We start from the raw sequence: 25737 nt of genomic DNA on the forward strand, positions 1-25737 counted from the left end.
GAAGCTCATGCTAAGCCTGATCTGTCTTTAATAACTAAGAATGTGTTTCGTCTCCTATCCTCTTGTGATTTGGTTAATATTAATGCAGGATGGAAAATGGAAATCTGGGCTTCATTCTTAATAGCTTTTAGTCTTGCAGGAGAAGGGACTGAAAATGAGATAAAGATTTTTAGAAATGTATCATAAAATGAAAGGCTTTTCCAGTACTTCCAACATTGGTATGTTTGCTTTCTGCATGAAAATATTATTTTGCTAAGTTCATTTTCAGGCAGGAGGGCTAGAACTGTGCTGGAGTAAATTCTGTGACTTTGGGTTCAAGGGAAGCGCATGCCTTTTGTGTGGTTAGGTAATACAGTTACCTACAGGGCACTCCTTAGTCATTACAGAATTTTTTAATCAGTACTACAATCTCATTTTTGCACTGATCGAGGATGATGCCTGATACAGGATAAGGATGTTCTATGAGAGTGTTTTTTTATTGATTTGCAAACTTTGACTCTGTGGGTGATCGTATAGCATTGGGATGAAGCTGAAGCAATGTCCCTTATGCATGCTGAGTATGTGGAGCTGGCATTCCACCTGAGGTCAGCACTTTTCCAGCTAAGCAGGTAGGAGCACATTGCAGCCAAAAATGTACAAGGTGAAGCACTGTTGTTGCCTAATTGCTGCCGTTTTGCCCCCAGAAAGCTCAGGCAGTCAAGGAAGGACTTGCACGTCTTTCCGTGATGCATGAGGAGTGCATGAGGGTTATGGCCTTTCGCTGGAAAACTTGGGAGTAATGTCAAGCAGGCAGAAAAAACGGCAATGGCTTTTTAGAGCACTTTCATGGTTCTTTGGGCACCTGACCCTAACTCGGAGTTCGGAATAATGGAAAAATGAGTGCCTGGGTGGGGATTTTTACAGAGTAATGCTAGCTTGTCTGTTTAACAACAAAACGAGAACCGTCAGAAGTAGCAGCTGGTGCCAAGGGCGCTACATCCACGTCGGGCCACTCGGCCACCAAACTGGGAGCTACTGGGCCTGGGGCCGGGTGCACCAGTGTCTTCTGCTCTGAGGGGAGCAGCAGTTGTGGGGCAGCGAGGTGGGGCAGGTAGGGTATAGGGTCAGTGTCGTGAGGCAGTGAGGTGGGACAGGTAGGGGTATAGGGTCACTGAGGTGGGGCGGGTAGGCGTTGGGTCAGTGCTGTGGAGCAGTGAGATGGAGCAGGTAGGGATATAGGGTCAGTGCTGTGGGGCAGGTAGGTGTGCGATCAGTGCTGTGAGGCAGTGAGATGGAGTACATAGGTGTAGGGTGACTGCTGTGGAGCAGTGAGATGGGGCAGGTAGGGATATAGGGTCAGTGCTGTAGAGCAGGTAGGTGTAGGATCAGTGCTGTGGGGCAGTGAGATGGGGCAGGTAGGGATATAGGGTCAGTGCTGTAGCGCAGGTAGGTGTAGGATCAGTGCTGTGAGGCAGTGAGATGGGGCAGGTAGGGATATAGGGTCAGTGCTGTAGCGCAGGCAGATGTAGGGTCAGTACTGTGAGGCAGTGAGATGGAGCACATAGGTGTAGGGTGACTGCCGTGGGACGAAGGGGGGAGCACCCGGGCCCGGCCCCGGCCACCTCAGCGTGTCCCCATCCCCTGTACGCCCCCGGGTCCCCCTCCGTGCCCCCTCGGCCGCGCTCCCCGGGCCCGGTTGCCGCGGCGACGGCAGAGCCCCGCTGGGCTCCCCCCTTCGCCGCCCGCCATCCTCCCTCCCTCCGCCAACATGGCAGCGGCGGCGGGGCGAGGCGGCAGGTGAGGAGGGGCGGCGGGGCACGGCGGGGGGCGGCGGGGCGCTGCCGTCCCCTCCCCTCCCTCCGGCCGCCGAGGAGGGGCCGGGGCCAGGCCGGGGCTGGGGGGCGGGCTCCGGGCTGCGGGCTCCGGGCCCCGGCAGGCAGCGCTCCTCCTCCGGCCCCGGGGCTGACAGCGCGGCCCGGCCCGGAGCCACCTCCCGGCTGCCCCTTTCCCCTCCTCGGCCGGCCGCCTCCCCTCCTTCCCTCCCTCCTTCCCTCCCTCGCCCGCCATGTGGAAGCTGAACAAGAGCAGCAAAGTTCTCCTGGACGACTCCCCCGAGGAGGATGAGGCGCGGCCCCGCGGCCCCCCGCCGCCGCCCCCGCCCGCCGCCGCCTTCGCGGCCCCGCAGGTAGGGGACGGGGATGGGGACGGGGACCGGGATGGGGACGGGTTTGGGGGCTCGGAGCCCGGCGCTGCCCGGCCCTCCGGCCACATGAGTAATCAGTTTTCCCCCGCCGGGCCCTGGGCTGGCACCGCCCCGGCCGGCTCCCGGCTTTGCAGGTGCGTGCGGAGAAGTTTGGGGGGGGGGCGATTTTTGGGGCTGTAGCTCCGGGTGGGAGCCGCTGGTCTCGTGTGGGAGCATCCAGCCAGCACCCAGCGCTTCAGCTGGGAGAGCCGGAGGGCACCTGCACAGCCGCCCTCTGCCTGGGTTTTGGGGTGCTGGCTGCCGGCACGGGGCCCCCGACGAGGAGCAGCCTCCCCAATTTCCAGCGGTTCTTCCCTCAGAAGCCCCAATCGCCTGGGTGAGCCCCGGTGCTGCCTGGCCTCGGCCTCTCTCCTGCTTGTGGCCACAGGAGCCCCGTCCCTTGCTGCCTGCCTGACAGCAGCTGGGAAGACGCAGGTAGATGAATGGGATCTCCTGTAACAGGAGGAGTTGCGTTTCGGAGACCCCTTCAAGGGGTGGAGGGGCTGGAGGTGGCCCCATGTATCTCCTGCAGCCTCTCATCGCACACCTCCCCTTTCTCCATCCACAGTTCCTACCCTCAGGTGCTTGCAAACTTCCCCTGCTTTCACTAAGCTGCTGGTTTGCTGTCCACAGCCCTCCTGGGCTTGCTGACCTCCTGTCTCATTGCCTCCCCCTCCAAAGCCAACCAAACGCTTCCAGTGAATCCCATGGACTGCTCACTGCTTCTCTTCGGCACCCACAAATACCCCAAACCCCTCAGAGGCTGCTGACCAAACCCCCCCCCAGATCAGCAGGTGATTCTTCAGCCTGTCATCCTGACAATTCTGCCATCGTTTTATCCTCAACTTTAGCAGCAGAGCCTTGTTTGGGCTTTGTTTGATTTTGTCCCGTTGTCTTTACAAGCACAGGCTTCTCTTTCGTTAGTGGGAGGTCTCAGATTATAATGGCAATGATTTCTGGTCCAAAAGGTTTGAGTTTTCATCAATTTTCATAAAATTCCATTCCTCCTCCCAACAGTGTCTGCTCCCAATGGCTCTGAAATAAAAGATGCTTTTTTTGGTGTAGGAGATGGCAGGGGAAAATAAATCATTCCCAGGCACTAAATGAAATATTCTTGAAGACAAATGATTCAGGAAAGTTAGCAAGGCTGGAGCCTAGATTAGCCCAGAAGCTGTCATGAAGACCATAAGCTATTAGTTGTTTTGTCTGAGTCAAGTCTGCTTCAGTTTTAAATTGAGAAAAAAAAAGTAGTTATTGTAGAGTTTATTTAAACTTTAAGGCGGGATGGACTGTATGGAAAAGCAGGATCACCTGGTTAACATTTTAATTCTTGTTGATCTACCAAAGGCAGCATCTAGGTCGGATGTAGGTACAGTATTTCTAAAACATCGCTTGGGTCTCAAGGGTAAGGTAAAGTACTTGCTAAGCTTGTTGGAGCTGGTAAGGTTCACGGGCCTTTGCAGTTTTTGACCTGTTTTTGCTCCTGGTCGTAGGATCTGTTTTTGCTGCTGGTCCTAGGATCACAAGGGAGCGGGACACAGCAGAGTGCAGGGGGATTCAGCCACGTTGCTTAGGGCTGTGCCCTGGGGGACAGTCATGATGCCATGGAGAAACTCTCAGCCCCCTCTGCCCTGCTGAAGTTGTAGTGGCACAGCCTGCCCGAGCTATGAATGAAGGATTTCCTCATCCAGGAGGAAAGCAACCAGGGCTTCCCCGGTTTTCTGTCTCTAGGGCAAGCTCTAAATAATTTGCTGGAGTGCTTTTTAGTGAATTAAGAAGGCCCAGCATTTGATTTTGGGCAGAAGTTTACTGTTTGATTTCATTTCCTCTAGGTTCTGTTCTGATCTGTCATTTGGTAAAACAGAAGACTAATTGTCATCATCACGTTGTGACTGATTTATGCTGCTGTATGCTGCTTGCTCAAAGCTGAGGAAGAGTGAAGGAGTTCTCTCTTGTACAGCCTCATAATTAGGACATTGCAGTGGCAGACAGCAACAGAGAATTAGGCTACAGAAACTGAAAAACAACAAACGTTGCTGCACAGAAATTGTAGTAATTATATTTAGATATGGAAAGCTGATCTGGCCTTACTCAAGCAGACATTTGAACTTGTAGAAGTTCATAGGCTCACTTTCTGAAATAGAAGAGCTTGGTATTATCTAAAACCAGAGGTTTTGATGGTTCTGGGTTTTTGGAGTACTGAGCGGTTTGATTTTGTTCCAGGGGAGAACAAAAACAAAGTTCAGAAGATGAAGATTGCAGTGGGAGGGAACCGTCAGCCTTTAGCTGCTTTTCAGCAGGAGTCTCTGCATACATTGAAGTGCATTGAATTGTTAACACTTCTTTAAAATAGTAAGCTGCTTCCTGAGATAAGAAAGACGAGTGAGTTCTGAAACTGTACTTGTGCACGTGAGTGTGTGAATTGTATATTATTTTTTTAAGATCAAACACTTTTAGACTGAATCATAGAAGTTAGATTTAATTTATGCTCCCGAGCATAAATATTTTACGTTTATGCGGTGAAGGTTCTTTATTGGCTAGAGTTACAATTAATGCAAGAAGGCAACTTAATACATGTAAGTAGTACACGTGTATAAAATGAAATTAATGTGGCTCTTGTGTTTCTCTCCCAAAATACGCCTGGAACTCATGGTGCTGCATGCCAAACTTGCGTCCAGTTTGTAATACACTCATTATGTTTCGAACTGTAGCTGTGTTTTTGGAATGGGAAAAATGTTTGGTTGTGACTTCTGCAAGGCGATGTTTTGGCAGTCCTGCTGGGTTCTCCTTGATTAAAGCCTGCTGTAATCTAATCAGCCCTCGGAGATGTCAATGATGTGTCGATACTCCACACAACTCTTACGTAAAGTGGCGCTCAGCTGTAGCAAATATCTGTGTGTGAGGGTGGCAGGTGGGTATCGGGGTAAACTGAGTATCATCCTTGGCAGCGTTGCTTTTCCTGTGAAATGTTTCGGATCCTTAGCCTTGACCCGCTCTCCTCCAATCGTGTTTTTGGTCGTATTCAAAGGGAGTATGTGCGAAGGCATGTTTGATGCTGAGTTTTGTTTAGACTTGCTCGGGGGCTGTCTCAAAGCTGGGTATGCAGATCTTTCGTTATCTGCTTTAATTAAGGCGTTTGAGGCTCCGTACCATTTCAGTACCAGCTTTCATCTCCGGCTGAGGCGAACTCAGACGGGCCCCGAAGGAATGGGTGGGAGCTGTGCAGCATTTCGTGGGGTCTGCTAGAGCACTGAATGAGAGGTTTTGGTGGTGGTGGTGGCAGTGTTGTTTTTTAATTAAAAAAGTAGTAAGTGTTAATCCAGCCAATGTCTTCCCTTCACTTCCTAACCTTTTAAATGCGTCTCAGGCTTTGCCTGCAGTACTCTTTTAATTCCTTTATACTTTCTCTTCGATGCTAGCCTGCTTTTTCTTTTCATCAGAGTCATTCTTGTGACATTTCGGTGACATTTTCCTGGCTGACATCCATCACCTGTATCCTGTCATCATTCTTGAACATTAGATCGTGGGCCCGGCAGCGAAGACTCCCCCTTGGCCTGCCTTTCTTGCTTTTCCTCCTCCTGGTCGCGTTCATCCTTCAGCAGCTTCTTGGCTGGATCCTTTGTCTTTCTCACGGCCTTCACAGAGCCCTGTGGATCTGACAGTGCCTTGTGGGGCTTTGGGCTCTTGTTTTTTATTTTTCTTCCAGTTCTGAGCTACCTCACTTTCAGATTTATCCTGCCAGCTTCACACCACTGACCCTGCTCCAGGCTGCTGCTTCTCACCTCCTGCCCTGTGTCAATTCATGCCACCAGAAGTCCTCCAAGGTGCCCATTTTCTGGTGGCCTCCTGCTGCAGGCAACATCAGCGTCCCTCCTTTTCTCTCAGCGAAGCCTGTAAGCTGAAGGTTGTCTGTGCTTTACATCCATTGCTCAAATACTCAAGTACCCAATACTTTACCGCTGCTTCCTCTATAAAGTCCAGGTCAGCTTTTTTTTTTATATATATTTATTTTTTTAATTATTATTATTTTTCTTTCTGTGTAGACAGCTGAAATTCTTGTGCAGACCCCCACTCCCCATCCTGATGGTGGTTACTTCTCCTTCAGCCCTAATACCTCTGCTGCGTTTCCCCCAACCCCTAGTAAGTCCCATGGCTGATACTCCTGCTGCTGCTCATGGCATCAAGCTGCCGTCATCCTCATCCTCCTGCTTCACTTTCTTCAGTTGGCCTCCCTTCCTCTCAGAACATTCGCATTCAGGTTTCTGGCATTGCTTTCGTTTTTCTTAGCGCATCCCCTTCCTTGCTAAAGCCATGCTTTCCTGGAGTCGCGGGGACGGTGTGCCATTAACATACAAACTAAAATACCCTTCTTCCTGAGAAAGAATCGATGCACTTACATCTTCACTAGTAAAATAAGGCTACAATTTCTTTCCTTGCCTAACCAGAAGCGTTTTGTCAGGCTGCACAAGGGCTGTGGCACTGCCAGTAGAGGTGATGGAGATTTTCCATGTCTCCAAGCGGAGAGGAAGGCAGCATCTCGGAGGGAAGCAGTGCCTTTGCGGTGTAACCAAAAATAAAGCCTTCAACCTGTTTTGCAGAAACTATACTATGGAAATATTGCCATTACTCATGCAAGAGCTTTTTCTGGGAGGGATGTGTAATTTAATTGCAAATGCCATGCGTGACTGAATAAAAAAAATTGTATGTCAGATAATGTCTTTTGAGCTACCACCGGTTGGCCCATTTTTGGGATCAGAAAACAGCAAATGTGAAGTCATGGCATGGACAAGTTGTTAAAAAATGACTGTCAGAGAAATTTTCAGACAGAAACATCATTAAAATGGAAAACTTCATTGGAATATTCAAATCGTTGCAGCAATTCGAGTCAAATTGATTATCTGACCTTCCTCATTTTGGCTTTGACATTGACGGTATTTCGGTCTTAATACAGTTGTCTCCAGTTCTTGAAGCACATTTGTAATATTTAAAGTGGGGCAAAAGTAAAATCTTAATGAGCTCAGTTTCTTGAATTATTTTTAAGGTGTTTAATGATATCCTTCCAAAGCTGTTACGAGAAGCAAAGTCTGAGTGAGATGTATCATAATGACTTACTGTGGAGATACACGATAATGTGAATGGTTCATGGAATAACCTCCTGCACTGATGTAGAAACACCGAGCACGGGCATCTGCTGCTCTGATGTTTCTTTCTGTAATGTCGATAAAATGCCCGACTACAAAAGTATTCTTATGTAAATACTTACATTCAGAAATCAATCTTCTCCAGTAACTCTTGCCATTTGTATCAATTGACAGGATAAAAATATGGAAATAATCTAGATGCTCTGCTTTAAAATGTGAAGGAATGCAAAGCAATAACTGAGAAATAAATGGTTGAATGGAATGGTTTGTGAAAATGCTAAACAAGCTTGTGACAGCTGTGGATGCTGAAGGAGAAAACATCATCTTTGTTTGGATTCTTGTGGTTTTAATAGTAATTTAAAAGGTGAAAAGATAGGAAATCTGTTTTCCATCTCCCAGTCAATGTGGAGGATAATCGTTCATTACAGCAGGCTAGGACCAGGGGGATGAAAGCATTTTAGGACACGTCGGATGGGATGTCTGCTGGATCCAAAATAGTCACCTGGACCTCCTAAAGCCAGCAGCGTGGAACAAGAAGCAGTGAATTAACAGCTGAAAGTACACTTCTTTAATGGACTTATTTTTGGTGTTTTCTCTGTGGGTAAATTACTTTCCATTTTGCCACCAAGTGGCAGAGGAGGCTTGCGGGGTGGGAGTCACTGTCACCATCAGCCACAGTGGCATTGAGGCTGGTGGTTGTTGTAATGGGGGAGCTTTTCTAAGTTCGATGAGCAATTTGGAGCACTGAAGTGTTCTGTGTAGAGGAAATAAGACAGTTTAAAATATCAAGGAATTCTTGAGAAATGCCTGGTTTAAGATTTTTCTTTGGTGATATTAATTTTCAATTTGCACCAGCTGCCCAGATGGTTGGTTTGGTTCATTCGCTTGCTTTGGGGACACAGAAATGGAAGAGTGAGATCTAGCAGCAGATGAAATATGGACAGCACTAATGAAGTGGTCTTGATCTTAGTGTAGACTTCCTCTGCTAGAGAGGAGCAGAGGAAGTTCACGGTTCGGCATGGGAGATGGGAACACGCTGCCTCGTGTGAAAGAAAGCTGTGTGTGACCGAGGAGTGCATCCTCCAGCTGTCCAGGCTGCAAACCTCGCTTCCTCAGAGGGCACATTCGGTGTTGGGTGAGCATTTGGGTTCAGTTTTATCAGTTTCTGTTTTAAAACAGTTCAGTTTTATCCCTCAGCTGTGTTAAGAGTACGTAGAAAATACCGTAGCTGCTTCTCCGACCATCTAAACACGATCACGGTTGCTTCAGTTTCATTACTGGGCGGAAGGCGTGTATCCACACACTGAATTTTCCAGGTGTGTTTATGCACAGCAGAGAAAATGCGTCCCAACACCGCAGTTATCTGCTGATAACTTCCTCCTTACCTACGCCGGAGTGCAATTTGCATTGGTTTTGATTCAGATCCCACATTAGATAAGCGGAGCGACTTTTTGCATTAATAACCTGCTGTAGTCTCTGTGCCGTTTGATGTTGCAGCAAAGGGGTGCCCCAGCCCAAGGAAACCGGTGCTTTTGTTAGCTGCAGTTCCAGATAGCGATCTGCTGCTGTGATCCGCTTCTCTCAGCGTGAGCCCGCCGCCTCTGGCCGGGCATGTCCACAAAGCTGTTCTCCTCTCGGTTTGTAGTCGGTGCTTTGGGAAGCTTTCCAGCTTCAGAGGTTAACTTTCAGGTGTGTGATCTTCTGAGTGATTTTTTTTTTCTTTTTTCTTAGCCATCTCCTATTGCTGAACTGCTCTTGGGGGTTGTGGAATAGTGGGAGTTGGGTTAAATTCTGCACTGGCACGTATCTCTTCAGGTAGTTCTTGTGTTGTTTTTTTTTTTTTTCTCCACTTAAGCTGTACATTTGTGGTTCATACTCTATAATTTGCACTTACGGGCACGATAACCTAGCCTTTAAATTACGCTCGGTCCTTGATGAGACGTGGCGGTAGGCAGGTCAGTAGGAGGGCAATAATTTGCACCGAAAAGACCTACTTTTAAAATAATGGCTTGTTTATCCTTACGTGCCTTCAGCTTTGACGACTAGTATGGGTATGGTAGGGAGGCTCCACAACCGGGTAGAGAAAATCGATAATGTGCCATTTCATGTGCTAGAGCAAGAGAAGGGCACGCAGGGTGAGGTGATGCTGTTATTTGCCTTAACTATTCCATGGCCAGCACTTCTCCTCTCGGACCGAGTTATTAAAGCCAATGATCTAAGGAGACTAATTAATTACTTTACCACAAAGGAAGCTGAGGGAAGTAGATTACAATTTTGATCTCTGTACAAAAAGGTTTGTGTGCTAGTTGAATTAATCCCTTGAGTACCTTATGGTTTGCAGCATGTCCAACAAAAGGGCGCTTGTTTCCTTAGGAAAACACGCTGTGCATACCAGCATTCCCGTGCCAGAACTGGAAGGCTATTCAAGTTGATCAGCATTTCCCACTCGCCTGAGCATTAGGTTGCCTATTTCATTACCACGCACTATAATGTAGTCCACGTCTTTCTTTTAAGTTCAAGTAAAAAATGAATTGTCGTAATTGTAAACCACTTAGACCAAAACACGCTGGGGTAGCTTGTAAATGTTCGCAGTGACAGTGTTCGTTATGCAGTGCCATAAAGCAAGTTCATCTTCACTCTTTACAAGTACCTGTACGTTCGGCTGTCCTCTTAGTAGAGGGGGAAAAAAAAAGAAAGAAAGAAAATTAAATGGAGCCACACAAGTCAGCGTGTGCTGTGGCTGTCTCCCAACGTGCCGGTGCTCCCATCACGCTTTCTTCCTGCCATGCTTCCCTCTGCTCTCCCTAGCCAGAGGTCTTCCAGAAAATGTGTAGAAGTCACGTCTCTCGGAGATGGTTAAATTCAAACCTACTGGTGCTGGCTGATTGAAACTCGATTGGTTTCAGTTGTTGAGTTACGTGGGACGTATGGATGGATGTCAGATGCACACCAGTTGGCCAACTCTTCCCCTAGGCAAGGGGTCTGAAAAGATCCCGACCTTCTGCAGGGGTCCCTGGCCTCTTGATAGGTCTTCTGCTCTTGAGACATGTAGTTTAGGCAGTTGATTCTCAACAGTTGAGGTTTTCATGACTTTTTGTCTTCCTATTTCACATCTTTTAACTTGGTGTTGTCCTCCAACACACAGCCCTGCCGTGCGTGCTGCTGCTGTCAGCTCCTGCCTCACCCCGCAGGAGAGGCGCGTTGCGTGCCCATGAGCAGTAACACACGGACGTATTAACAGACACACACAGCCCTAGCTCTCTCACTTGGACAAAAAGGTTGCTGCTTTTTTATTTTCAACTGTTTATTGCGAATTACAACTTTTATCAAAGGCGATGTTCCAGTTTGACGGTGCTCCCTAGCCCCACAAGGTGCTCGCTGTGGAAGCTGCTTCACACTTCTGTTTCCTCATGCTTTGGCTTGCTGGAGGCTGTGTGCCTTCACACTTCCATCTTTTCTCCATGCTCTGTCATGTTTTTAAAATCATTCTTAAGGTGTTTGCAGAGCTGGACGAGTGGAAGTGAGAGGTGTCCTTCCTCTGGTCTGAAGGTGTGAACGTGTCTGTTCTGGACATGGGGTTTGTGCTTGGTGCAGCTGGCGGCTTTGCCAGCTCTGGATGTCTGAAATCATTTTTCCTCTTACCATTTCACGGAGGCTTTTCTATTATTTTTGGTAAAAATTCGGACAAATGAGTTGAAATATTCTCTGGCTCTTAACCCTGTGCCAGAGCAGAGATACCGTCACGTTAAGGACATGTTTGTGACCTCATCCAAAAGAATGAGAGGTGACAGTGTTAAGGAGAAACGAGAAAACTCTTGCATTTTTTTTGTGGCATTTCCTGTTAAAACATTGCCAATGATCCAGTGATTTGCTTTTTAAATTAAAAAAAAAAATAGTAGTTGAATTTAATTTTAGAGTACAGCACAGATGTGAACTTTGTCATGTTTGGTATCCCGTCTACAATAATACCTTCCTGTGTCAAAGACAGCTGGCTGAAATCCAGAAGTTAAATAACTTGGTGAGGTCTCCGGGAAGCAATATTCTCATTTTGGATGATTATAGGAGTTCCTGACTTTGTGTTCTGCCCCAACAAGTCAAGCTATCTGTCTGCAGATCATGATTTCCAACGCAGAGTTACCGCTGAGCTGTAGTGTGACAGTCCTTGTGCTGCTTCTAGAAATGCTCCCGATGCCATCCTTGTCCCTTGGATAATATGAACTATTGCCTAATATCATAAAAAAAAAAAAAAAAAATAATCACGTGGGATCTCAAAGTGGTCTCTCAGAGAGGAAGCTGATGGATCCGGGCCCCTGCATGACAAGGAATAGCTGCTGCTTCTCCTGCGGGCTGCCTCACCTCTGCGCGGTGCTGAAGATGCAGAGTGACCGCGGTCACGGAGCTGGGCGTTTTGTGTGTCTTGGCATGTGTGCGTGCAGAGGTCTGTGCTTTTGTTTATATGGAGTTACCTTAAAAACACGGAGCGTATCAACTCCTTAGCATTTGCTGTAGTTGAAAAGAAGGGAGTTGCTCAGATTTGGGTTTTGAAGCGGTATTTGGCTGATGTAAGAAAAAAAATGGACAGAAGTAACTGCAGGGGATTTGGGGGATCTGTCACTTCAAAGATGCTTTCCACAAACCTTTCTGTTGTAATTTTTGTCAGTTTTCTTTGGAATTGCAGTTAAATAATTAAGTTATAGATTGTTGTTCTTATTCTGTATTTGGGGACTATTTGTATATCTAGAGAAAAAAACTTCTCATTAAAACACAGACTGAAAATGTTGAAAATTGTGTAATTCCTGTATACTGTGCCCCACATCTCCTATCTTTCTTTAGCCCATGAACTGATCTTGTTGTGTCTTGAGGACGCTGTTGATAGTATGATGGCTTGAGTGCACTGAGATACCAGTGTAATTCAGAGATGGACAGAACCATTGCCTAATTGAATTGCCTTCAGTGCCATCTTCAGTACTCTGGTTTTCTTCAGAAATCTTGAGTTAAAAATAGAGGAGAAAGGAATGTGGGCAAAGGTTTGCCTGTTAGTTAAGGAAATGCATGAGGGTATATTTGAGCTCTCTTTTGGGCACTTTATTTTATTTATTTATTTAATTAATTTATTTATTTATTGGTAGGGGTTTGAATCTATGTTTTTACTTCTGGTACATCATTTTTCATCTTTCTAGCTGGGGTTCTGATAACATTTTGTATGTTAGTAGTGGTCTTTGCTTAGTTCTGCATTGTGACCATATTTTGTCAATTTTCTATTATGATGGGTTGAACAGAATAAAAGCATTCATGAATACTATAAAATATGTTACTGCTAATTGTCCTGCTGAAACTAACTATGGGCCTTTCTTTTTTTTTTCTTTTATCTTTCCCCCCCCTTTTCTTTTTTTTTGAGAATAAAGACCAGTTTCTTCATGATGAAGTTCCGTCTTCAGTATCACAACTTGCAACAAAGGTAAATAAATACCTGTAATACTTCTTTGGAAGTGTAACATGCTTTATGTCATACATAGTTCACTCTGTGTGTGTTAGGAACTCACCTGTTTATCATGTACAGCTTGAATTAAGGGGGCTATTTATGTACTTTATTGATGATTTTATAATTATGTTTGATCCTTCCTCATCCTGTTGTGGATTTTTCATTCAAGTAATAATAGCAGTGTAGTAGTTAATTAGAAAGCTGCTTTATTTCCTTTCGCTGTCGGGGAAAAAGAAATGTACCTTAACCATTTTTGTTCTTTCACATATATTAAAAAGCAAAGCAAAAACAAGAATCCACGGGAATAACTAAAATGAAATCTAAGGAAGTACTAAATATTAGCTGTAACAGGTGTTGAAAACATAGTAGTAAGTGAAATTTTTGTATGTATTCAGTTACACTTGTAAATCAACTGGCTCTCTGACCACAAGAGATTAAAGACTTTATCTTCTATCTCTTTCAGAAAAGTAGGCATTTGAGTTAATTTTTTATTTTTTTTTACCTTGATGTGTGTCCAAGACTTTTTTTTTATGTTCTTAAAATACATTGGTAGAAGATGAAAGAACTGGAAGTTGTTATGATATGCTAGAGCTTGTTTTGAAATTCCATAGGTATAGAGAAAAGCATTTAAAAATAGTTTCATTAGAGTAACAGAAGACTTCACATTAATATGTATAAAGTGAACATCTGCCTCTGTTACTTCTTTTTTGTTCTACTTCAGATGCAGCATGATTTTTCACTGAAAATGGAAGTGTAATTGTACTATATCTTTTTCAGCTTTTTAGAAGAAAATATGTGTTCTTTTTGATGGAAACATAAACTACTATTTATTTTATTATAGGTGATGATGTATGCTATGGAGAAGAATCTTAACATTAATCTAATTTTTCTTGGAACTTTTTTGTCCATTTCTTATTTATTCAGGAAGTCTTGCTAAGAGTCTGTTTTGATTTCTAAAAAAAAAAAAAAAAAAGAAAAAAAGTCCTCAGGCAAACTACTGAGCTGCAGTGTTTTTCTGTTGTAAAGCAAAATCCCCTTGTCTTGAAAATGTATTCACAAAAAAAAGCTCCTTATCCTTCACATCTTCTGTTTCTTTATTGTTGTTTCTGAAAGCACTTCTGTGTTTCATTTGGTTGTTCTGTCTTCTTAGAAGCTGACAGTACAGTGGTGCCCCACAACTTCTGAAATCTTTAATATGTTAATAAAAGGCTGATGAATTATATGTGTGGCCTTTTCAGTATGTGTGTTTCATGAATAAAGCAGTCTCCATGTTGAAACAGCACAGTGAAGAACAATGCAGCTCTTGAGGAAAAGAGAAGCGAGCTTGGTATGTCTGCCCTCTTGGGAGATAACCTTTATGGGATCTTAAAGCCTGACTTTTAGACCAATTCCCATTCTCAGAGAAAAGCTTCTGACCTAGGTTTGAAGGTACGCAGGTGGGAGCTGGTCCTAGTGGATGGAGATGTGGGTTGCAAAACATGATCATGGTTTTGCTTGTGCAGACAGTTGCCCACCTGGCAGTGAGCTCACACCGACTGTAACACTAAGGGTTTCTCCTTCCCTCTTCATGGCTCAGCTGAAGGGTGGGCATAGCTGGTTAGAAAGCCTCGTAGCCTCTCATCTGAGGAGCCATGAACCCTCTGGTGGTGTGCTGGGAAATGCTGAAGCTGGAACCCGTGTTCATGTCGCTGCTGCCCCTTGGGCCTTGGCTAAGCTCATCTTGGGGCCGACCAAAGTGCTGAGGTCTGGAGTTACAAGTACAGGGGCATTGCCTACTGTTGTTATTAGGCCAGCTGTTGAAAAGAGGCAAATTTTGTTCTTGAGAAACAAATTCAATCACTAATAACAGAATTGGAGATGCTGGGAAATCCAGTGGGGCCGAATTCCAGCCTTTCAACTTGTGCACCCCAGAAGAGAGTAATTGTTGGCCTGTACTCCAGCAGAGTTGAGAAATTTTCCTTCTCTAATTGCTTTGATGTCTGGGAGACAAATTTTGAGGGGCGGGGGGTGTTTTTTTCCATTTTGAATTCTTTGTTATTTGAGTTCTTGCATGTTATGAATAGGCTTCCTATAATGTGGGAACAACGCTTCTTTAATTAAAGCTGATTGACATTTTTTTTATTATTGATTGACATTTTTATTATAAAACACTTAGTTGTGACTTTATTGAACTGTAAAGTACTTATATGGAAAATTCCAGCTCTGGCTTTTAATTTTCGCCTCATTTTGCCAGGGGGAGGAGGGAGGGAAGCTGCAGAACAAACAGTTGTTTCTTCTCAGTCAAGGTTGGGAGAAAAATCCATTCTTCTTGTTTACATTAAAAAAAAATAATAATCTGCAAGTGTTTCATGGAGTGCCTCTACTTTGCTGAAGGATTTTGCACCAGTTGTCAATCCTGTGTGAAAATATTTGTGAAGGTCTGCTAAAAACTTGGCCAAAATATAAATTTCTGGAAATCTCATTTCGTTCATGCTGAGCAGAGACTTTTTAGGGATTAGCTGCTTAACTACACAATGGCACTGAACATGCTGGTTCTCACTGCAGGTATGCAGAGCTCAAAATTGCTCTTTTTGGTTGCTAAGTCTCTAGACGTGTGGCTTGTAGCCCACGGAGAGTGACTTCTGTGGCTTGTTGGTCAGCAGTCAAGAAACAGAGAAATCTAACCAGAATTGCAAGTACTAGTACCCATTCATAAAGCACTACTGTTTTAGAGTCATATTCAAACACACTCTAATCACTTGCTATGAAATGTTAACCATTTACCATATACCTCTAACATAACGTCCCAGATTCTTTCTGCCGTTCTTCGACTTGATTGAATTCTACCCTTCTCCCCCCACTCCTCAGCAACGTGTTCGTGCACATTTAGCTGCTTTCAGTTGAGTTTACAGTTCTCTTCTTGATTATGTGTTCATCTGTATGTCAAGATACATTTTTTGCAACGTACTTTATCAGTTTGCTTTTAGGACTCTTCAACTTAGTATATAATCAGCTATTAATATTCCTTGTTCGTCACCTTTTAGCTTAATTTTTCATGAACCTTCTTGCCATCTAGTGGAGCTTTAATTATGAATTATGTGCTTTTGACAGTAAAATTAACTGAAAAGTCATCTTAGTGGTGCTTCTCTGCTTCCCAGTAGACTCTTTGACTGTTCGTGTAATACTCATTGCCTGTCCACCTAGTATGGGAGGCTGAGAGTCGTGTCAATCTTCTGAATTTGTTGGTGTGGTTAAAAGTGGTATATTTAAAGTCATTCATTTGTAGTAATGCCTCTCAAGTTTACAGGAGACTTCCAACTTAAGGGACGTGTCCCTTTCCGATGTACTTGATCTATTAAGTTTGTAGATAGACATTTGTTTATACATATTTGATTCACTTGTGTGAATAGGGGCAGCAAGGCAGGAAAACCTTACTGTAAGGGTTGAGTCTGTAGAATGAACTAATGGGGGTGAATTTGGGGAAGCCACGCTGTACGTAGAAGGCTGTGTGGAAGAAAGATGACTGTAATTTTCACAGGGTGCTTGAATTGATAGAGTAGTTGCTGCTACAAAAAGAAATTTCTGTTGCCCCTAATCTCCATGATCAGTTGTTCATTGACATCTTTTAATGAGCTGATTCATACCATGAACCCACAAGGATGCAAAAAATGAGTGGTTTAGATGTCTGCTAGCTTAGGGAGATGAACTGGTTCCTGCAGTACCAAACCATGGCATAAGGCAGGCAGTACAAATGTGAGCAGGTAGTGGACTGGGTCTGCCCTTTCCAGCAGCATTGTCTGGTAGACCAGCTCTGCCATCTTGTGAACCTCCTCTCCAGGAATCTGACAGATGGGCAGTGATGCTGAAGCGCCGGCAAAGCGGAGGGAATGGGAGTGAGGGGGAGAAACAGCAGACAGTTGGACCAGGGGTAGACAGACTGCATCCTTTACACGATGTTCTAGAAACGACCACTCGTACTCCAGTTTTGAGAGACGCACTAATTAAATGGCAGCTTTTTTATGGTAAAGAAAGTACTTCGTAAGCTGGGACTTACTCTACTGAAGGGGAAGAATCTGTGCTCTGGGCTTGAGACCTTTAGATGCCTATTTGGACAGAAGATGATGGTGCTTTTTCAGCAGTCTGCCAATTGATGGTTTAATTTACGTCTGTATTTCACTTCTACTGATCCTTCTGGGTGATTGCACAGGGCCTTGTGCTAAAGATTTTCACGACCTAAAATAGAAGATAGGGGAGAAAGTTTATTAGTGGCTGTTCCGACTGGGGTACTCCATGCTCCCTTACTCAAATGAGCATGAGACCAGTCTGTAATCATACTCCATACAGTACTGAAATGGCATCTTGAGAAGTTTGGCATTTTTGAAGAGTAGTAGACTGCAGCATCCAACGTGGTCCTCTAAAGGCTTAGACTTTCCAACATCTGATGTTAGAATTGTAGTCCTTAGTTGTGCGGGTTTCTTTGCAGTCTCTTATGGACCTTTCACTTGTCTACTTGTTTTGTTTATATACATTTTTACTTTTTTTTTTCTTCTTTTTTCTTAAGCCTAGAGTTTTGACTGTCCACCCAGCGCTATCCTAATGTTGTCAGTCAGGTTAGATTTTCAAAGATCACCTCCTCCAAGCCTCAAAATAGTCTATCCTGTCAACCAGGGAAAGAAGCAAAGGTGACAGGAGGCCTGTGTGGATGAACTAAATGCTCCTGGTAAAAAAAAAAAAAAAAAAAAAAGCATAAAAAGGAAATGTTCAGGACATGGCAGAAGGTTCAAGTGTTGGGGGTGAAACATAAAGACATTGTCTGAGCATGCAGGGATGGGGTTAGGAATGCCAAAGCCTGTTTGAAGTTACATCTGATGAGGGGAAGAAAGGGCAACAAGAAAGGTTTCTGAAGGTGCCTTCTGCAATAGGAAGAGTGTGAAACACTCTTACACATTCACTGGGCACCTGACTCTTCTCAGTGGTGCCCAGTGAATGTGCAAGAGGCAGTGGGCACAAATGAAAATGGAAGAAATTCCAATTAAACAAAATACGTTCTCACTTTGAGTGTGGTCAAGCCCTGGAACTGGCTGCCCAGAGGTCGTGATGTCTCCACCTGTGGAAGTGTTCAAAATCCTGGGCAGCCAGCTCAAGCTGACCCTACTTTGAGCAGTGTTGTTGGATGGATGATCTCCAGAGATCAGCCTTAAGGGCTCTGTAATCCTGTGAACTTCAGAGCAGTGGACACGTGTCCACTGACTCATGGAAAAAGTACTTTTAAAGTTTGAGAATATGAGCTGGTCAGTTACGTATAGAGACTTCTTTGAAAATTTTGGGAGTACTACTTTTGAGTTGTGTGTAGACATTTGCATCATAAAAGAACGACAAGTGGCTTGATACTTGAAGGCTATATCAGTAGTTTATTTTCATGTTTTCATAATGTTGCAAAGCTCTTGAAGCTGCTGCATGTCAAACTAATGGTTTCAGCGAATGGTGGCATCAAGATCTCTTTCCTGGGTTGTACCTACCAGCAGCTACAGTTGGAACTATTCCAGCTGTAAGGATTGCAGCAGGCTGTTTTGCAGATTTATTTTTTTTTTTTTATTAGGTGGCAGTTGCATGACAGCCATGGTCAAAAAGAAAGATCACAGTCTTAAATTCTTCAGCACCTAGAAGAAGGCTTCTTGAAGTAGGAGAGAAGTATTTCACCTCTTCCTTTGCTTAGGGTTGCATTCTGTAGTATGGTACCACCGGGAAGACTACCGAGAGGGAGCTCGTCACTCCTTTTCAGTTGAGTGGAAAGATGCTTCAGAGTGCCAGCACCAGTGAGGGCAGAGCTAGAACACGAGGCTTAAATGTGGTAGGCAGAAGTTGTGGTTTTACTGTTGCACATCTCGGGGTTCTTTCAGCTTAGTCCATTTTATATCCACTAGGCTTTGCAGAGTGAGTTTTTGGAGAATCACAGTATGGCTGAGGTTAGGAGAACCTCTGGAGGCATCTGGCCCAACCCCTGCTCAAGCAGGGCCACCCAGAGCAGGGTGCTCAGGCCCATGTCCAGGTGGCTTTTGAAGATCTCCAAGGAGGAGACTCCAAAAATATGTTTTGACTCCAGACTCAGTTGTATCACATATTACCGAAATATGTTCTACTTGGACGTTGATGCTGTTTTATGGATTATTCTGCCAGTGTTTTCTTTGGAAATCACAAATAAGTGGTGGAAGTATGTCTTAAAGTTTTAGTGGATCCATCATGGGATCCCTGAAGCTGTAAATTGGTAGATGCTGAAGGAACAGTACAGTGCTGTGTATGGATTTACCGATTTACACAGAGGTAGGAAGTGTCTACCTCTCTCTCTGCAGACACTCAACCCACTCCTGTGCAAAATGAGAGAGCTTCCATGCTCTCAGCTGCACGGCACAAGGGAAGGAGGACTGGTGCTGCTCCTCTGCCACCCAAACAGCCCTGCTCTCTGCCTGAAGTCTGTAACACACATTTATGGATGTGTCTGCTTCTCTGCATAGGTTCAAGGCGCAAGTTTCCGGGGCTGGAAGGAAGTGACGTCTATGTTCAATAAGGATGATGAACAGCAATTGCTAGCAGGATGCAAGTCGCCAAAATCCAAAGGGTGAGTTAAATTGATTGTTGTGCCTGCTCTAAAAAATACACAGACTGGAACAGAAAATAGCTCTGCAGAGCAGTGAAGGCAGAGGCTGAAAATCAGTAGTGTTCGACTCGTGGAACTTAAATCACTGAGAAAGGTTTATGTGCATTTCAGAATTATTCATTGCAAGTTTAACGTGCGTGCTATACTAGGAAAGGATGGATATTGTTGTTAACCTTTTTAGGTATGTCAGAAAGAAGGGGGAATTTAGCTGCATAATCCATCTTTTTTTTTTTTATTGTAGAACAGTAAAGGTTTATGAGTAAAAGGGTCATCCACGTTCCCCTTTCCTCTTAAGGATTAATTACAGTTGAACTTAGGAATTCCTCTTTTTTACGTGCTTTACTCCCTCTTTTTGAAGTCATGTCTGCACCTGAAAAGGTTAAGTGGTGTACCTGTACCAGGTTCTGCAAACCTTCCCTGTTGGAGCTGAAGTGTTCACTTTGCAGTGCTGCTGCTGCCGTGGCTAGGGCATGTTCCTGAAGAGGCAGACCTCTTCCCAGGATCCACTGTTTTGCTGTTACAGCTAGCACATGTAGGCTTTACCCACCTACCTAATTACCGTGGTTACAAACAGGCAGAAACATGCTACCCAGCAGTGCAGGTGTTCAGCCAAATAAAAGCTTTGCCATAGTATGTTTTGTTTCTGTTTTACACTGAAATAAATTTTACACTGAAATACATATATTTCAGTACGTATGTGTATGGGTAGATGCATGCATCTAGATATAAAAACATTTAGAATACAAATACATGAATTTCCTTTTGAGCCTGTTTGATTAAATTACCCAAAAGTTCCCTGTACAATTTTATGGGTGTTAAGATGTGAAATTCCTTTAAGGATCCTTTGCAATTTATGCTGAAGATAAGAGTGAAATAACCCAGGGAATAATGCAGATACAGTATGAAAACCGAGTTCCCATAAACGTGGAAAGGGATTTTTAGTATTCCTATGAAAATTGGCTGTATTTTTAGTTTATAATCATATGCCCTGATGTTTAGTTTATTTTTAAAGAAAAATGCAACTTTTCAAGTGCTCTAGCCACAAAATACAAGAGTGGTTGGAGTCTGTGACTGGCTTTAGCAAGATGAGAATTCTGAAAATGCTAAATTCACTGAAAAACTCACTGTAAAGGTATTTTAAAGGTATTGCTTCTACTTAAATATGATAGTATGGAAATCCTTATGTTATGTTATGTTGATGGGAACAAGCTCTTTAATAGAAATATTCGTAAAATTTCAGTGGTTGTTTTATCTGAGGCTAAAGAATTTGTATGCTAATTGTAGGTAATTCTTTCAATTTGTTGTTTAGCTTGTTGAACCCTGAAGGTTGTTTGTTTCACCACTGGTATTCAGCCTTTTGTGTTCTGCTCTTTGGTTACATACATAGCCTGGTATATAAACTTATGCATAAATACTTGACATTTTGTATCTTAAATGCTCCTCACTGCAAATATGAAATAACTCAGGTTGAAAGTTCTTAATGAGATAAGAAACATTATCATGAATGAGCACCCTTTCAAATGTCTCTGGGAGAGAAACTAATATGGATTTGGAAACAGTACAAATTGTTATGTTGGAAAACAACCACACAAGGGTTGTTTTTTCTTATTTGGGGGAGGGGGATTTGGGGATTTCTTTCGGAAATGCAAAACAACTGTTTTCAAAGTACTGTGCATATCTTTATAGACACCAGGATTTTTTTTCTCCTAAAGTCCTAATACTGTAAATTAAAAATTTTATGATATAATGTGTAACTGGAAAGGTTGTAACAGGTATATGAAACTGAGGAAAACAGTGAGTGAGTATTCAAAGCTGGTGGTAGACAGAATATTTACATAGTGCTTCTACTATCGTACTTTTGGTTTTGGTGCTTGCTTTGTTTTGGCTGAATTCCTAAATTGTTCTAATGCATGCTAAAATACTTCATATGTTTCCAGAGGCAGTTCCAACGGTAATTCATTGTGGGGTAGGTGAGGTTTATGATAATAGGAAGTGGTCGTACTCAGCCTAGTTCAGATTTATCGCTGCCAGGCTCTGCTGGGCTTAGCCTTACGTGAATAGGAAGGTGTTTTTCCAGAAGACAGCAGTTATGGATGCACTGTCACAGAGTGGTGGCTGACTTCTTTCGTGAACATGCAGAGCTAGCTTTGGATAAAATTCAAGATGCTTCTTTTTGATTAAACAATCTTTTAGCATTCATTACTATAGAACATTAATTGAATGTTATAAATAACTGTTACATACATTGTTAAATGAAGAAGTTAATCACCTCATCATTGTTATTTTCTAGAACAAACCTAAAGTTAAAGGAAGAGATGAAGTCAGAAAAGAAGACAGGTTTTTGGGACAGTTTGGTGATAAAGCAGAACGTCCAATCCAGGAAACCAGACGAGATTGAGGGATGGGAACCACCACAGCTTACTGCTGCTGACTCTGCCAGTGACGCAGCAACTACTTTAAGTGACTATACAGCCTGGTCAGGCTGGGAAGATGAAACCAAAGGCTCCACAAAGTACACAAACCTGGCCAGTTCAGGAAACAGCTCCAGGTGGAGTATCAAATCAGCTGGAAAGCTGGTTAGTATTAGACGTCAGAGCAAAGGTAACCTTACTGACAACTGGGAAGAACTAGAATGATACTGGTAATGTGAATTACTTTATAGATAAGAAGAGAAAGGTTCCATGATTTACTTGTATGTTTAAACCAAAATCAAATCTGCTCAATATTGCACCTTTATACAGTACTTTGTTTTATTCAGATTGTTACAAATTTTTGCTCGCCTAATAGTAAATTTTCTTATTACATTGTTAAATAGCTATGTTTTCCACACTGAAAAAAGTAGAGAATCTATTTTGTGCCTATATTTCACATTCAGACTGCAGTACGTTGGGTTGTTGGTTTTACCAAAAAAACAAGAAGTAATTCCTTAGTGAATGTATACACTGGTTGTAAATTTGACTGCCTTATGTAGGAACTTCCACTAGCTCGAGGTCCTGGTTTTTCCTGGTATTTGAGGGTCACTCAAAATGTTAGTTTTGATGCTGTCCCTTTTTAAATAAGAATATTGATCTGTAGCTTGCAGGAAGAATGCTTATACTTGGTGGACTGTTTTCCAAATCTTCAGCCTCAGCATATGCTTCAGCTTGTGCACACAAGATGCTCAACTGTCACACTGTGCTGTACTGTGTAAGAAATGGGAAAATACTACTCTAAGGTAATTCTTTCCATTACAGGAACTTCACCAGTAGTCAGGTCAGATGGGTCTTCCAGAGTTTTGTTTTTTTTTTTTTTTTTTTATAGTGAATGTTGTTTGACAAAGCTTACCAGTTTTTAAGATGCATGTCATGCCAAAAATAAAAATGATTGAAAATTTGGAAAGCAGTAGGGGGTAGAGTATAAGATCTTGGTATTCAGTATCTGTAGTCCTGAATCTAGGGATGAGTTGCTTCTTAAGGAAGGGCAAACGTGTTCATTTTTACAGTAGCTGACCTCTGTTTCACAGTTTTTTCGTTTCCTACTGTCTGTTGCCCTTTCCCCACTCCTCCCTCCATAAGCAGTGACTGAACCGTACCCTGACATTTTGGGATAACTGAGCCATTACAGGTATGTGCATGCACACAACTCGTGAAGCATTTTTGTTATAAAGCTCTGTCTTATTAGCTACTGATGCTTTCAGTTTTGGTAAAAGGGGGCGAAGTGTTGACCTTGGGATTTGACGTGTATATAGAAAACTAAAAGTGCCTCTTTCTAGCATATTCTCGCTCATTATTAGTACAGCCAATGTCAGATTGGTTTCCACTTTATTTATATGACCGACAGAAACGCTGCTTTACCATTCGTGGAAGAAAATAAAACCAAAAGTCCCACAACAAACATGACCAGTAGGCCTTTTCTCTCCGGATTGTTAATCTGGTGTAACTGAACTGAAAACTTGCTGACTGCCTAGCAGCATGGCCAGTACAATAGGAAGACCAAGTTACCATTGGAGAGAAAATCAACGTTTTTAGAAAGAAACACATACCTTTATATTTAATGGAAATCCTGCAAACGTATTTTTGCAAGAAGCTGATGAAAAGGGATGCATGCAATTTTCTTCTAAGCTTGTACCTTGTTTCTGTTACTGCCACATTATTCCTTTCTTAGCGCTCTTTCTCCTCTCTCCTCCAATTCATGTGTAGTTTTCTGGCTTATGGCTTCTGCATAGCTATTCTTTGGAAATTCCTGTTGAGATGTGCCTGGAGGGAAACGAGCAAAATGGCTTTTTGTTTGTTTGTTTGTTTGTTTTCTGTTTAATAGGATGATAAAAGATATTGTCCTTAATTTTGTATAGAAAAATGTTGCTGTTTTGGGCTACAAAACAGGATCTTGAAACTTGTATTTATAAAATTGGCATTATATATTAAATAAAATACTAACAGAGGAGAAAGCGTTAGCATTTATACTGCATCATTTAGTCTGTGAGTAAACTCCATATTTGCCTTTGGCAAGTACATATGCTGAGGTTAATTGTAGGAAAGAATTAGGATTCTTGGGTAAAGTATGCTGCATTTTATAGTTTACGGAATACCCTGTAAGGCATGAGCTAGTATTTAGTTTGGATGTTGGTGCTGACATAAAAGAACAGAAAAAGATCTGCTGGCAGCCCTCGATATTTTGCTCTCAGAGGTGGGCTGAGGACTTTTAATTTCCCTCCTGAAGAAACTGTTTCTACTGTGACCAGTAAAGGTTTGCCTTGCACATTATACTGTCAAGTGCCTGTTTCTCACCTTGATGATGTGTTTGATGCACAGCTTAGCTGCAGAATTTTTCAATTTGTTTTTAGATTTATGACAAAGAACATGCTCACAAAGCTGAAGTCTAGCATAAAACAAAATTGCATCTAAGTGGGAAATTGAGATATGTAAACTTAAGGTATGACTCTTAGCGATGGAAGTTTTGGTGTGCTTTTTAAGTGATACTTCCTCAGAAATAATCGTTCTAAGGATGAACATTATTAAATTTAATATAATTTATTGTTATGCTTTGATAATGTATTTGTCTTGAGAACTCACCGGCGTGAGCTTTTCTTCTCTTATGTTTATAAACTTGTCTGAATTTTCAGAACGGGGTCCCCTTTTCTTTTACCTTCTTTAAATGCTTAACTACATTACACATTTATGGGCTTAAACTATACACGGCTCCATATGTGGAATAAGTGTAGAATATGTCCCTTACTATTTGTTTTGGAATTGCATTTCAATCTCTGTGAAATGGTTTAGAAGAAGATAGCATTGAGATTGTATAATAAGATTGCACAAAATAAAATATAGTTTATATTGCTTTCTCGTAGCCAATCTGCATGATTGTTGGCGTGGTTTTAACGGGAATTAAAAGCTTTGTGTGGCTGTAACTAGTCACTTAACTCTCAGCAAAGTTTTCTGAGTATTTTTATTTATTAGCATCATTTGCAAAAAGAAAAATAGTATTTTCCATATGAATAAAGATTTAGTTTGAACTGAAATGCCTTACTCTTTGATTTATTTAATTTTTTGTTTTATTGATCATATGAATTTGTTTCCACTTGTGTGGATGTTACTTACATGATTGCAGAACATGGCAAAGGGAGTGAAGCTGTATTTATGTGAATGCAGTGAATGATGCCATTTCAGAAGCTGCAACACCCTCGATTTAAAGCTTCACCCGTTGCTTTCATACTGGGAAGAATTTGTTAGCTTTGACAGACTGAATATGTTTTGCTTAACTGGTATTTATTGGTTTAAACAGGTTTTATTTTTATTTTTTTTGGTTTATTGGCTGTTACGAAAGCCTGGGCAGAGCAGGATTTTTTCCTAAAGATTTCACTAGCAGTATGTAAACCAGAGGACCTGGAATCCTTTTGCATAACGAGGTGAGACCTGCACGTCCTGGAACATCCTCATTGCATCTAACAAAAGTTAGATGCAGCCGCTCGTACCCGTAGGTCAGAGGTAGAAAGAGTATTGTCAGCTTCTTGTTCTTCCTCTCAAATTTACAGGCTTTGTTGCTCTCTAAACAGGCTTAGCAGGGATTATTGAGGCAAACGCTTCTTACCAGGGTGGGTGAATTAGCTGGAAGAGAAGATTTTATTCATACAGGTTGCATTCTTGGGGGGAAAAATCCCTGTTTAGAGATATCTCTGACTGTACCCAGATGGGCCAGCTGTACACCTGGGCAGGTGAGGGGGTATGGGGGGATGGACATCTGCAGACCCTGGTTGGACAAGGAGCCTGCCAAATTCTGA

The 25737-nt window shown here is 42.9% G+C and overlaps 1 protein-coding gene across 2 annotated transcripts; it reads left to right on the forward strand.

Moving 5' to 3' along the window:
• Positions 1–1385: 1385 nt before the first annotated feature.
• On the forward strand, positions 1386–24978 carry TDRP (testis development related protein). Of its 2 annotated transcripts, XM_027455149.3 has the most exons (4): positions 1389–2164; positions 12761–12820; positions 19336–19439; positions 21769–24978. In XM_027455149.3, exons 1-4 carry the CDS (start codon positions 2045–2047, stop codon positions 22112–22114), a joined length of 630 nt encoding a protein of 209 aa, XP_027310950.2. In that variant the 5' UTR covers positions 1389–2044; the 3' UTR covers positions 22115–24978. The 2 variants fall into 2 exon arrangements, with proteins under 2 accessions (XP_027310951.2, XP_027310950.2); XM_027455150.3 differs by lacking the exon at positions 12761–12820 and having other exon boundaries at positions 1386–2164.
• The last annotated feature ends 759 nt before the right edge of the window (positions 24979–25737 follow it).

The sequence above is a fragment of the Anas platyrhynchos genome, chromosome 3, assembly GCF_047663525.1.
Source record: "Anas platyrhynchos isolate ZD024472 breed Pekin duck chromosome 3, IASCAAS_PekinDuck_T2T, whole genome shotgun sequence".
Classification (NCBI taxonomy): Eukaryota; Metazoa; Chordata; class Aves; order Anseriformes; family Anatidae; genus Anas; species Anas platyrhynchos.

Excerpts from the sequence above, each read along its gene's own strand:
- TDRP (XM_027455149.3), top strand. The coding sequence starts at position 2,045 with ATGTGGAAGCTGAACAAGAGCAGCAAAGTTCTCCTGGACGACTCCCCC. Across the intron at positions 2,165-12,760 it reads CCGCCTTCGCGGCCCCGCAG|AATAAAGACCAGTTTCTTCA; the intron begins GTAGGGGACGGG and ends TTTTTTTTTGAG. Across the intron at positions 19,440-21,768 it reads AAGTCGCCAAAATCCAAAGG|AACAAACCTAAAGTTAAAGG; the intron begins GTGAGTTAAATT and ends GTTATTTTCTAG.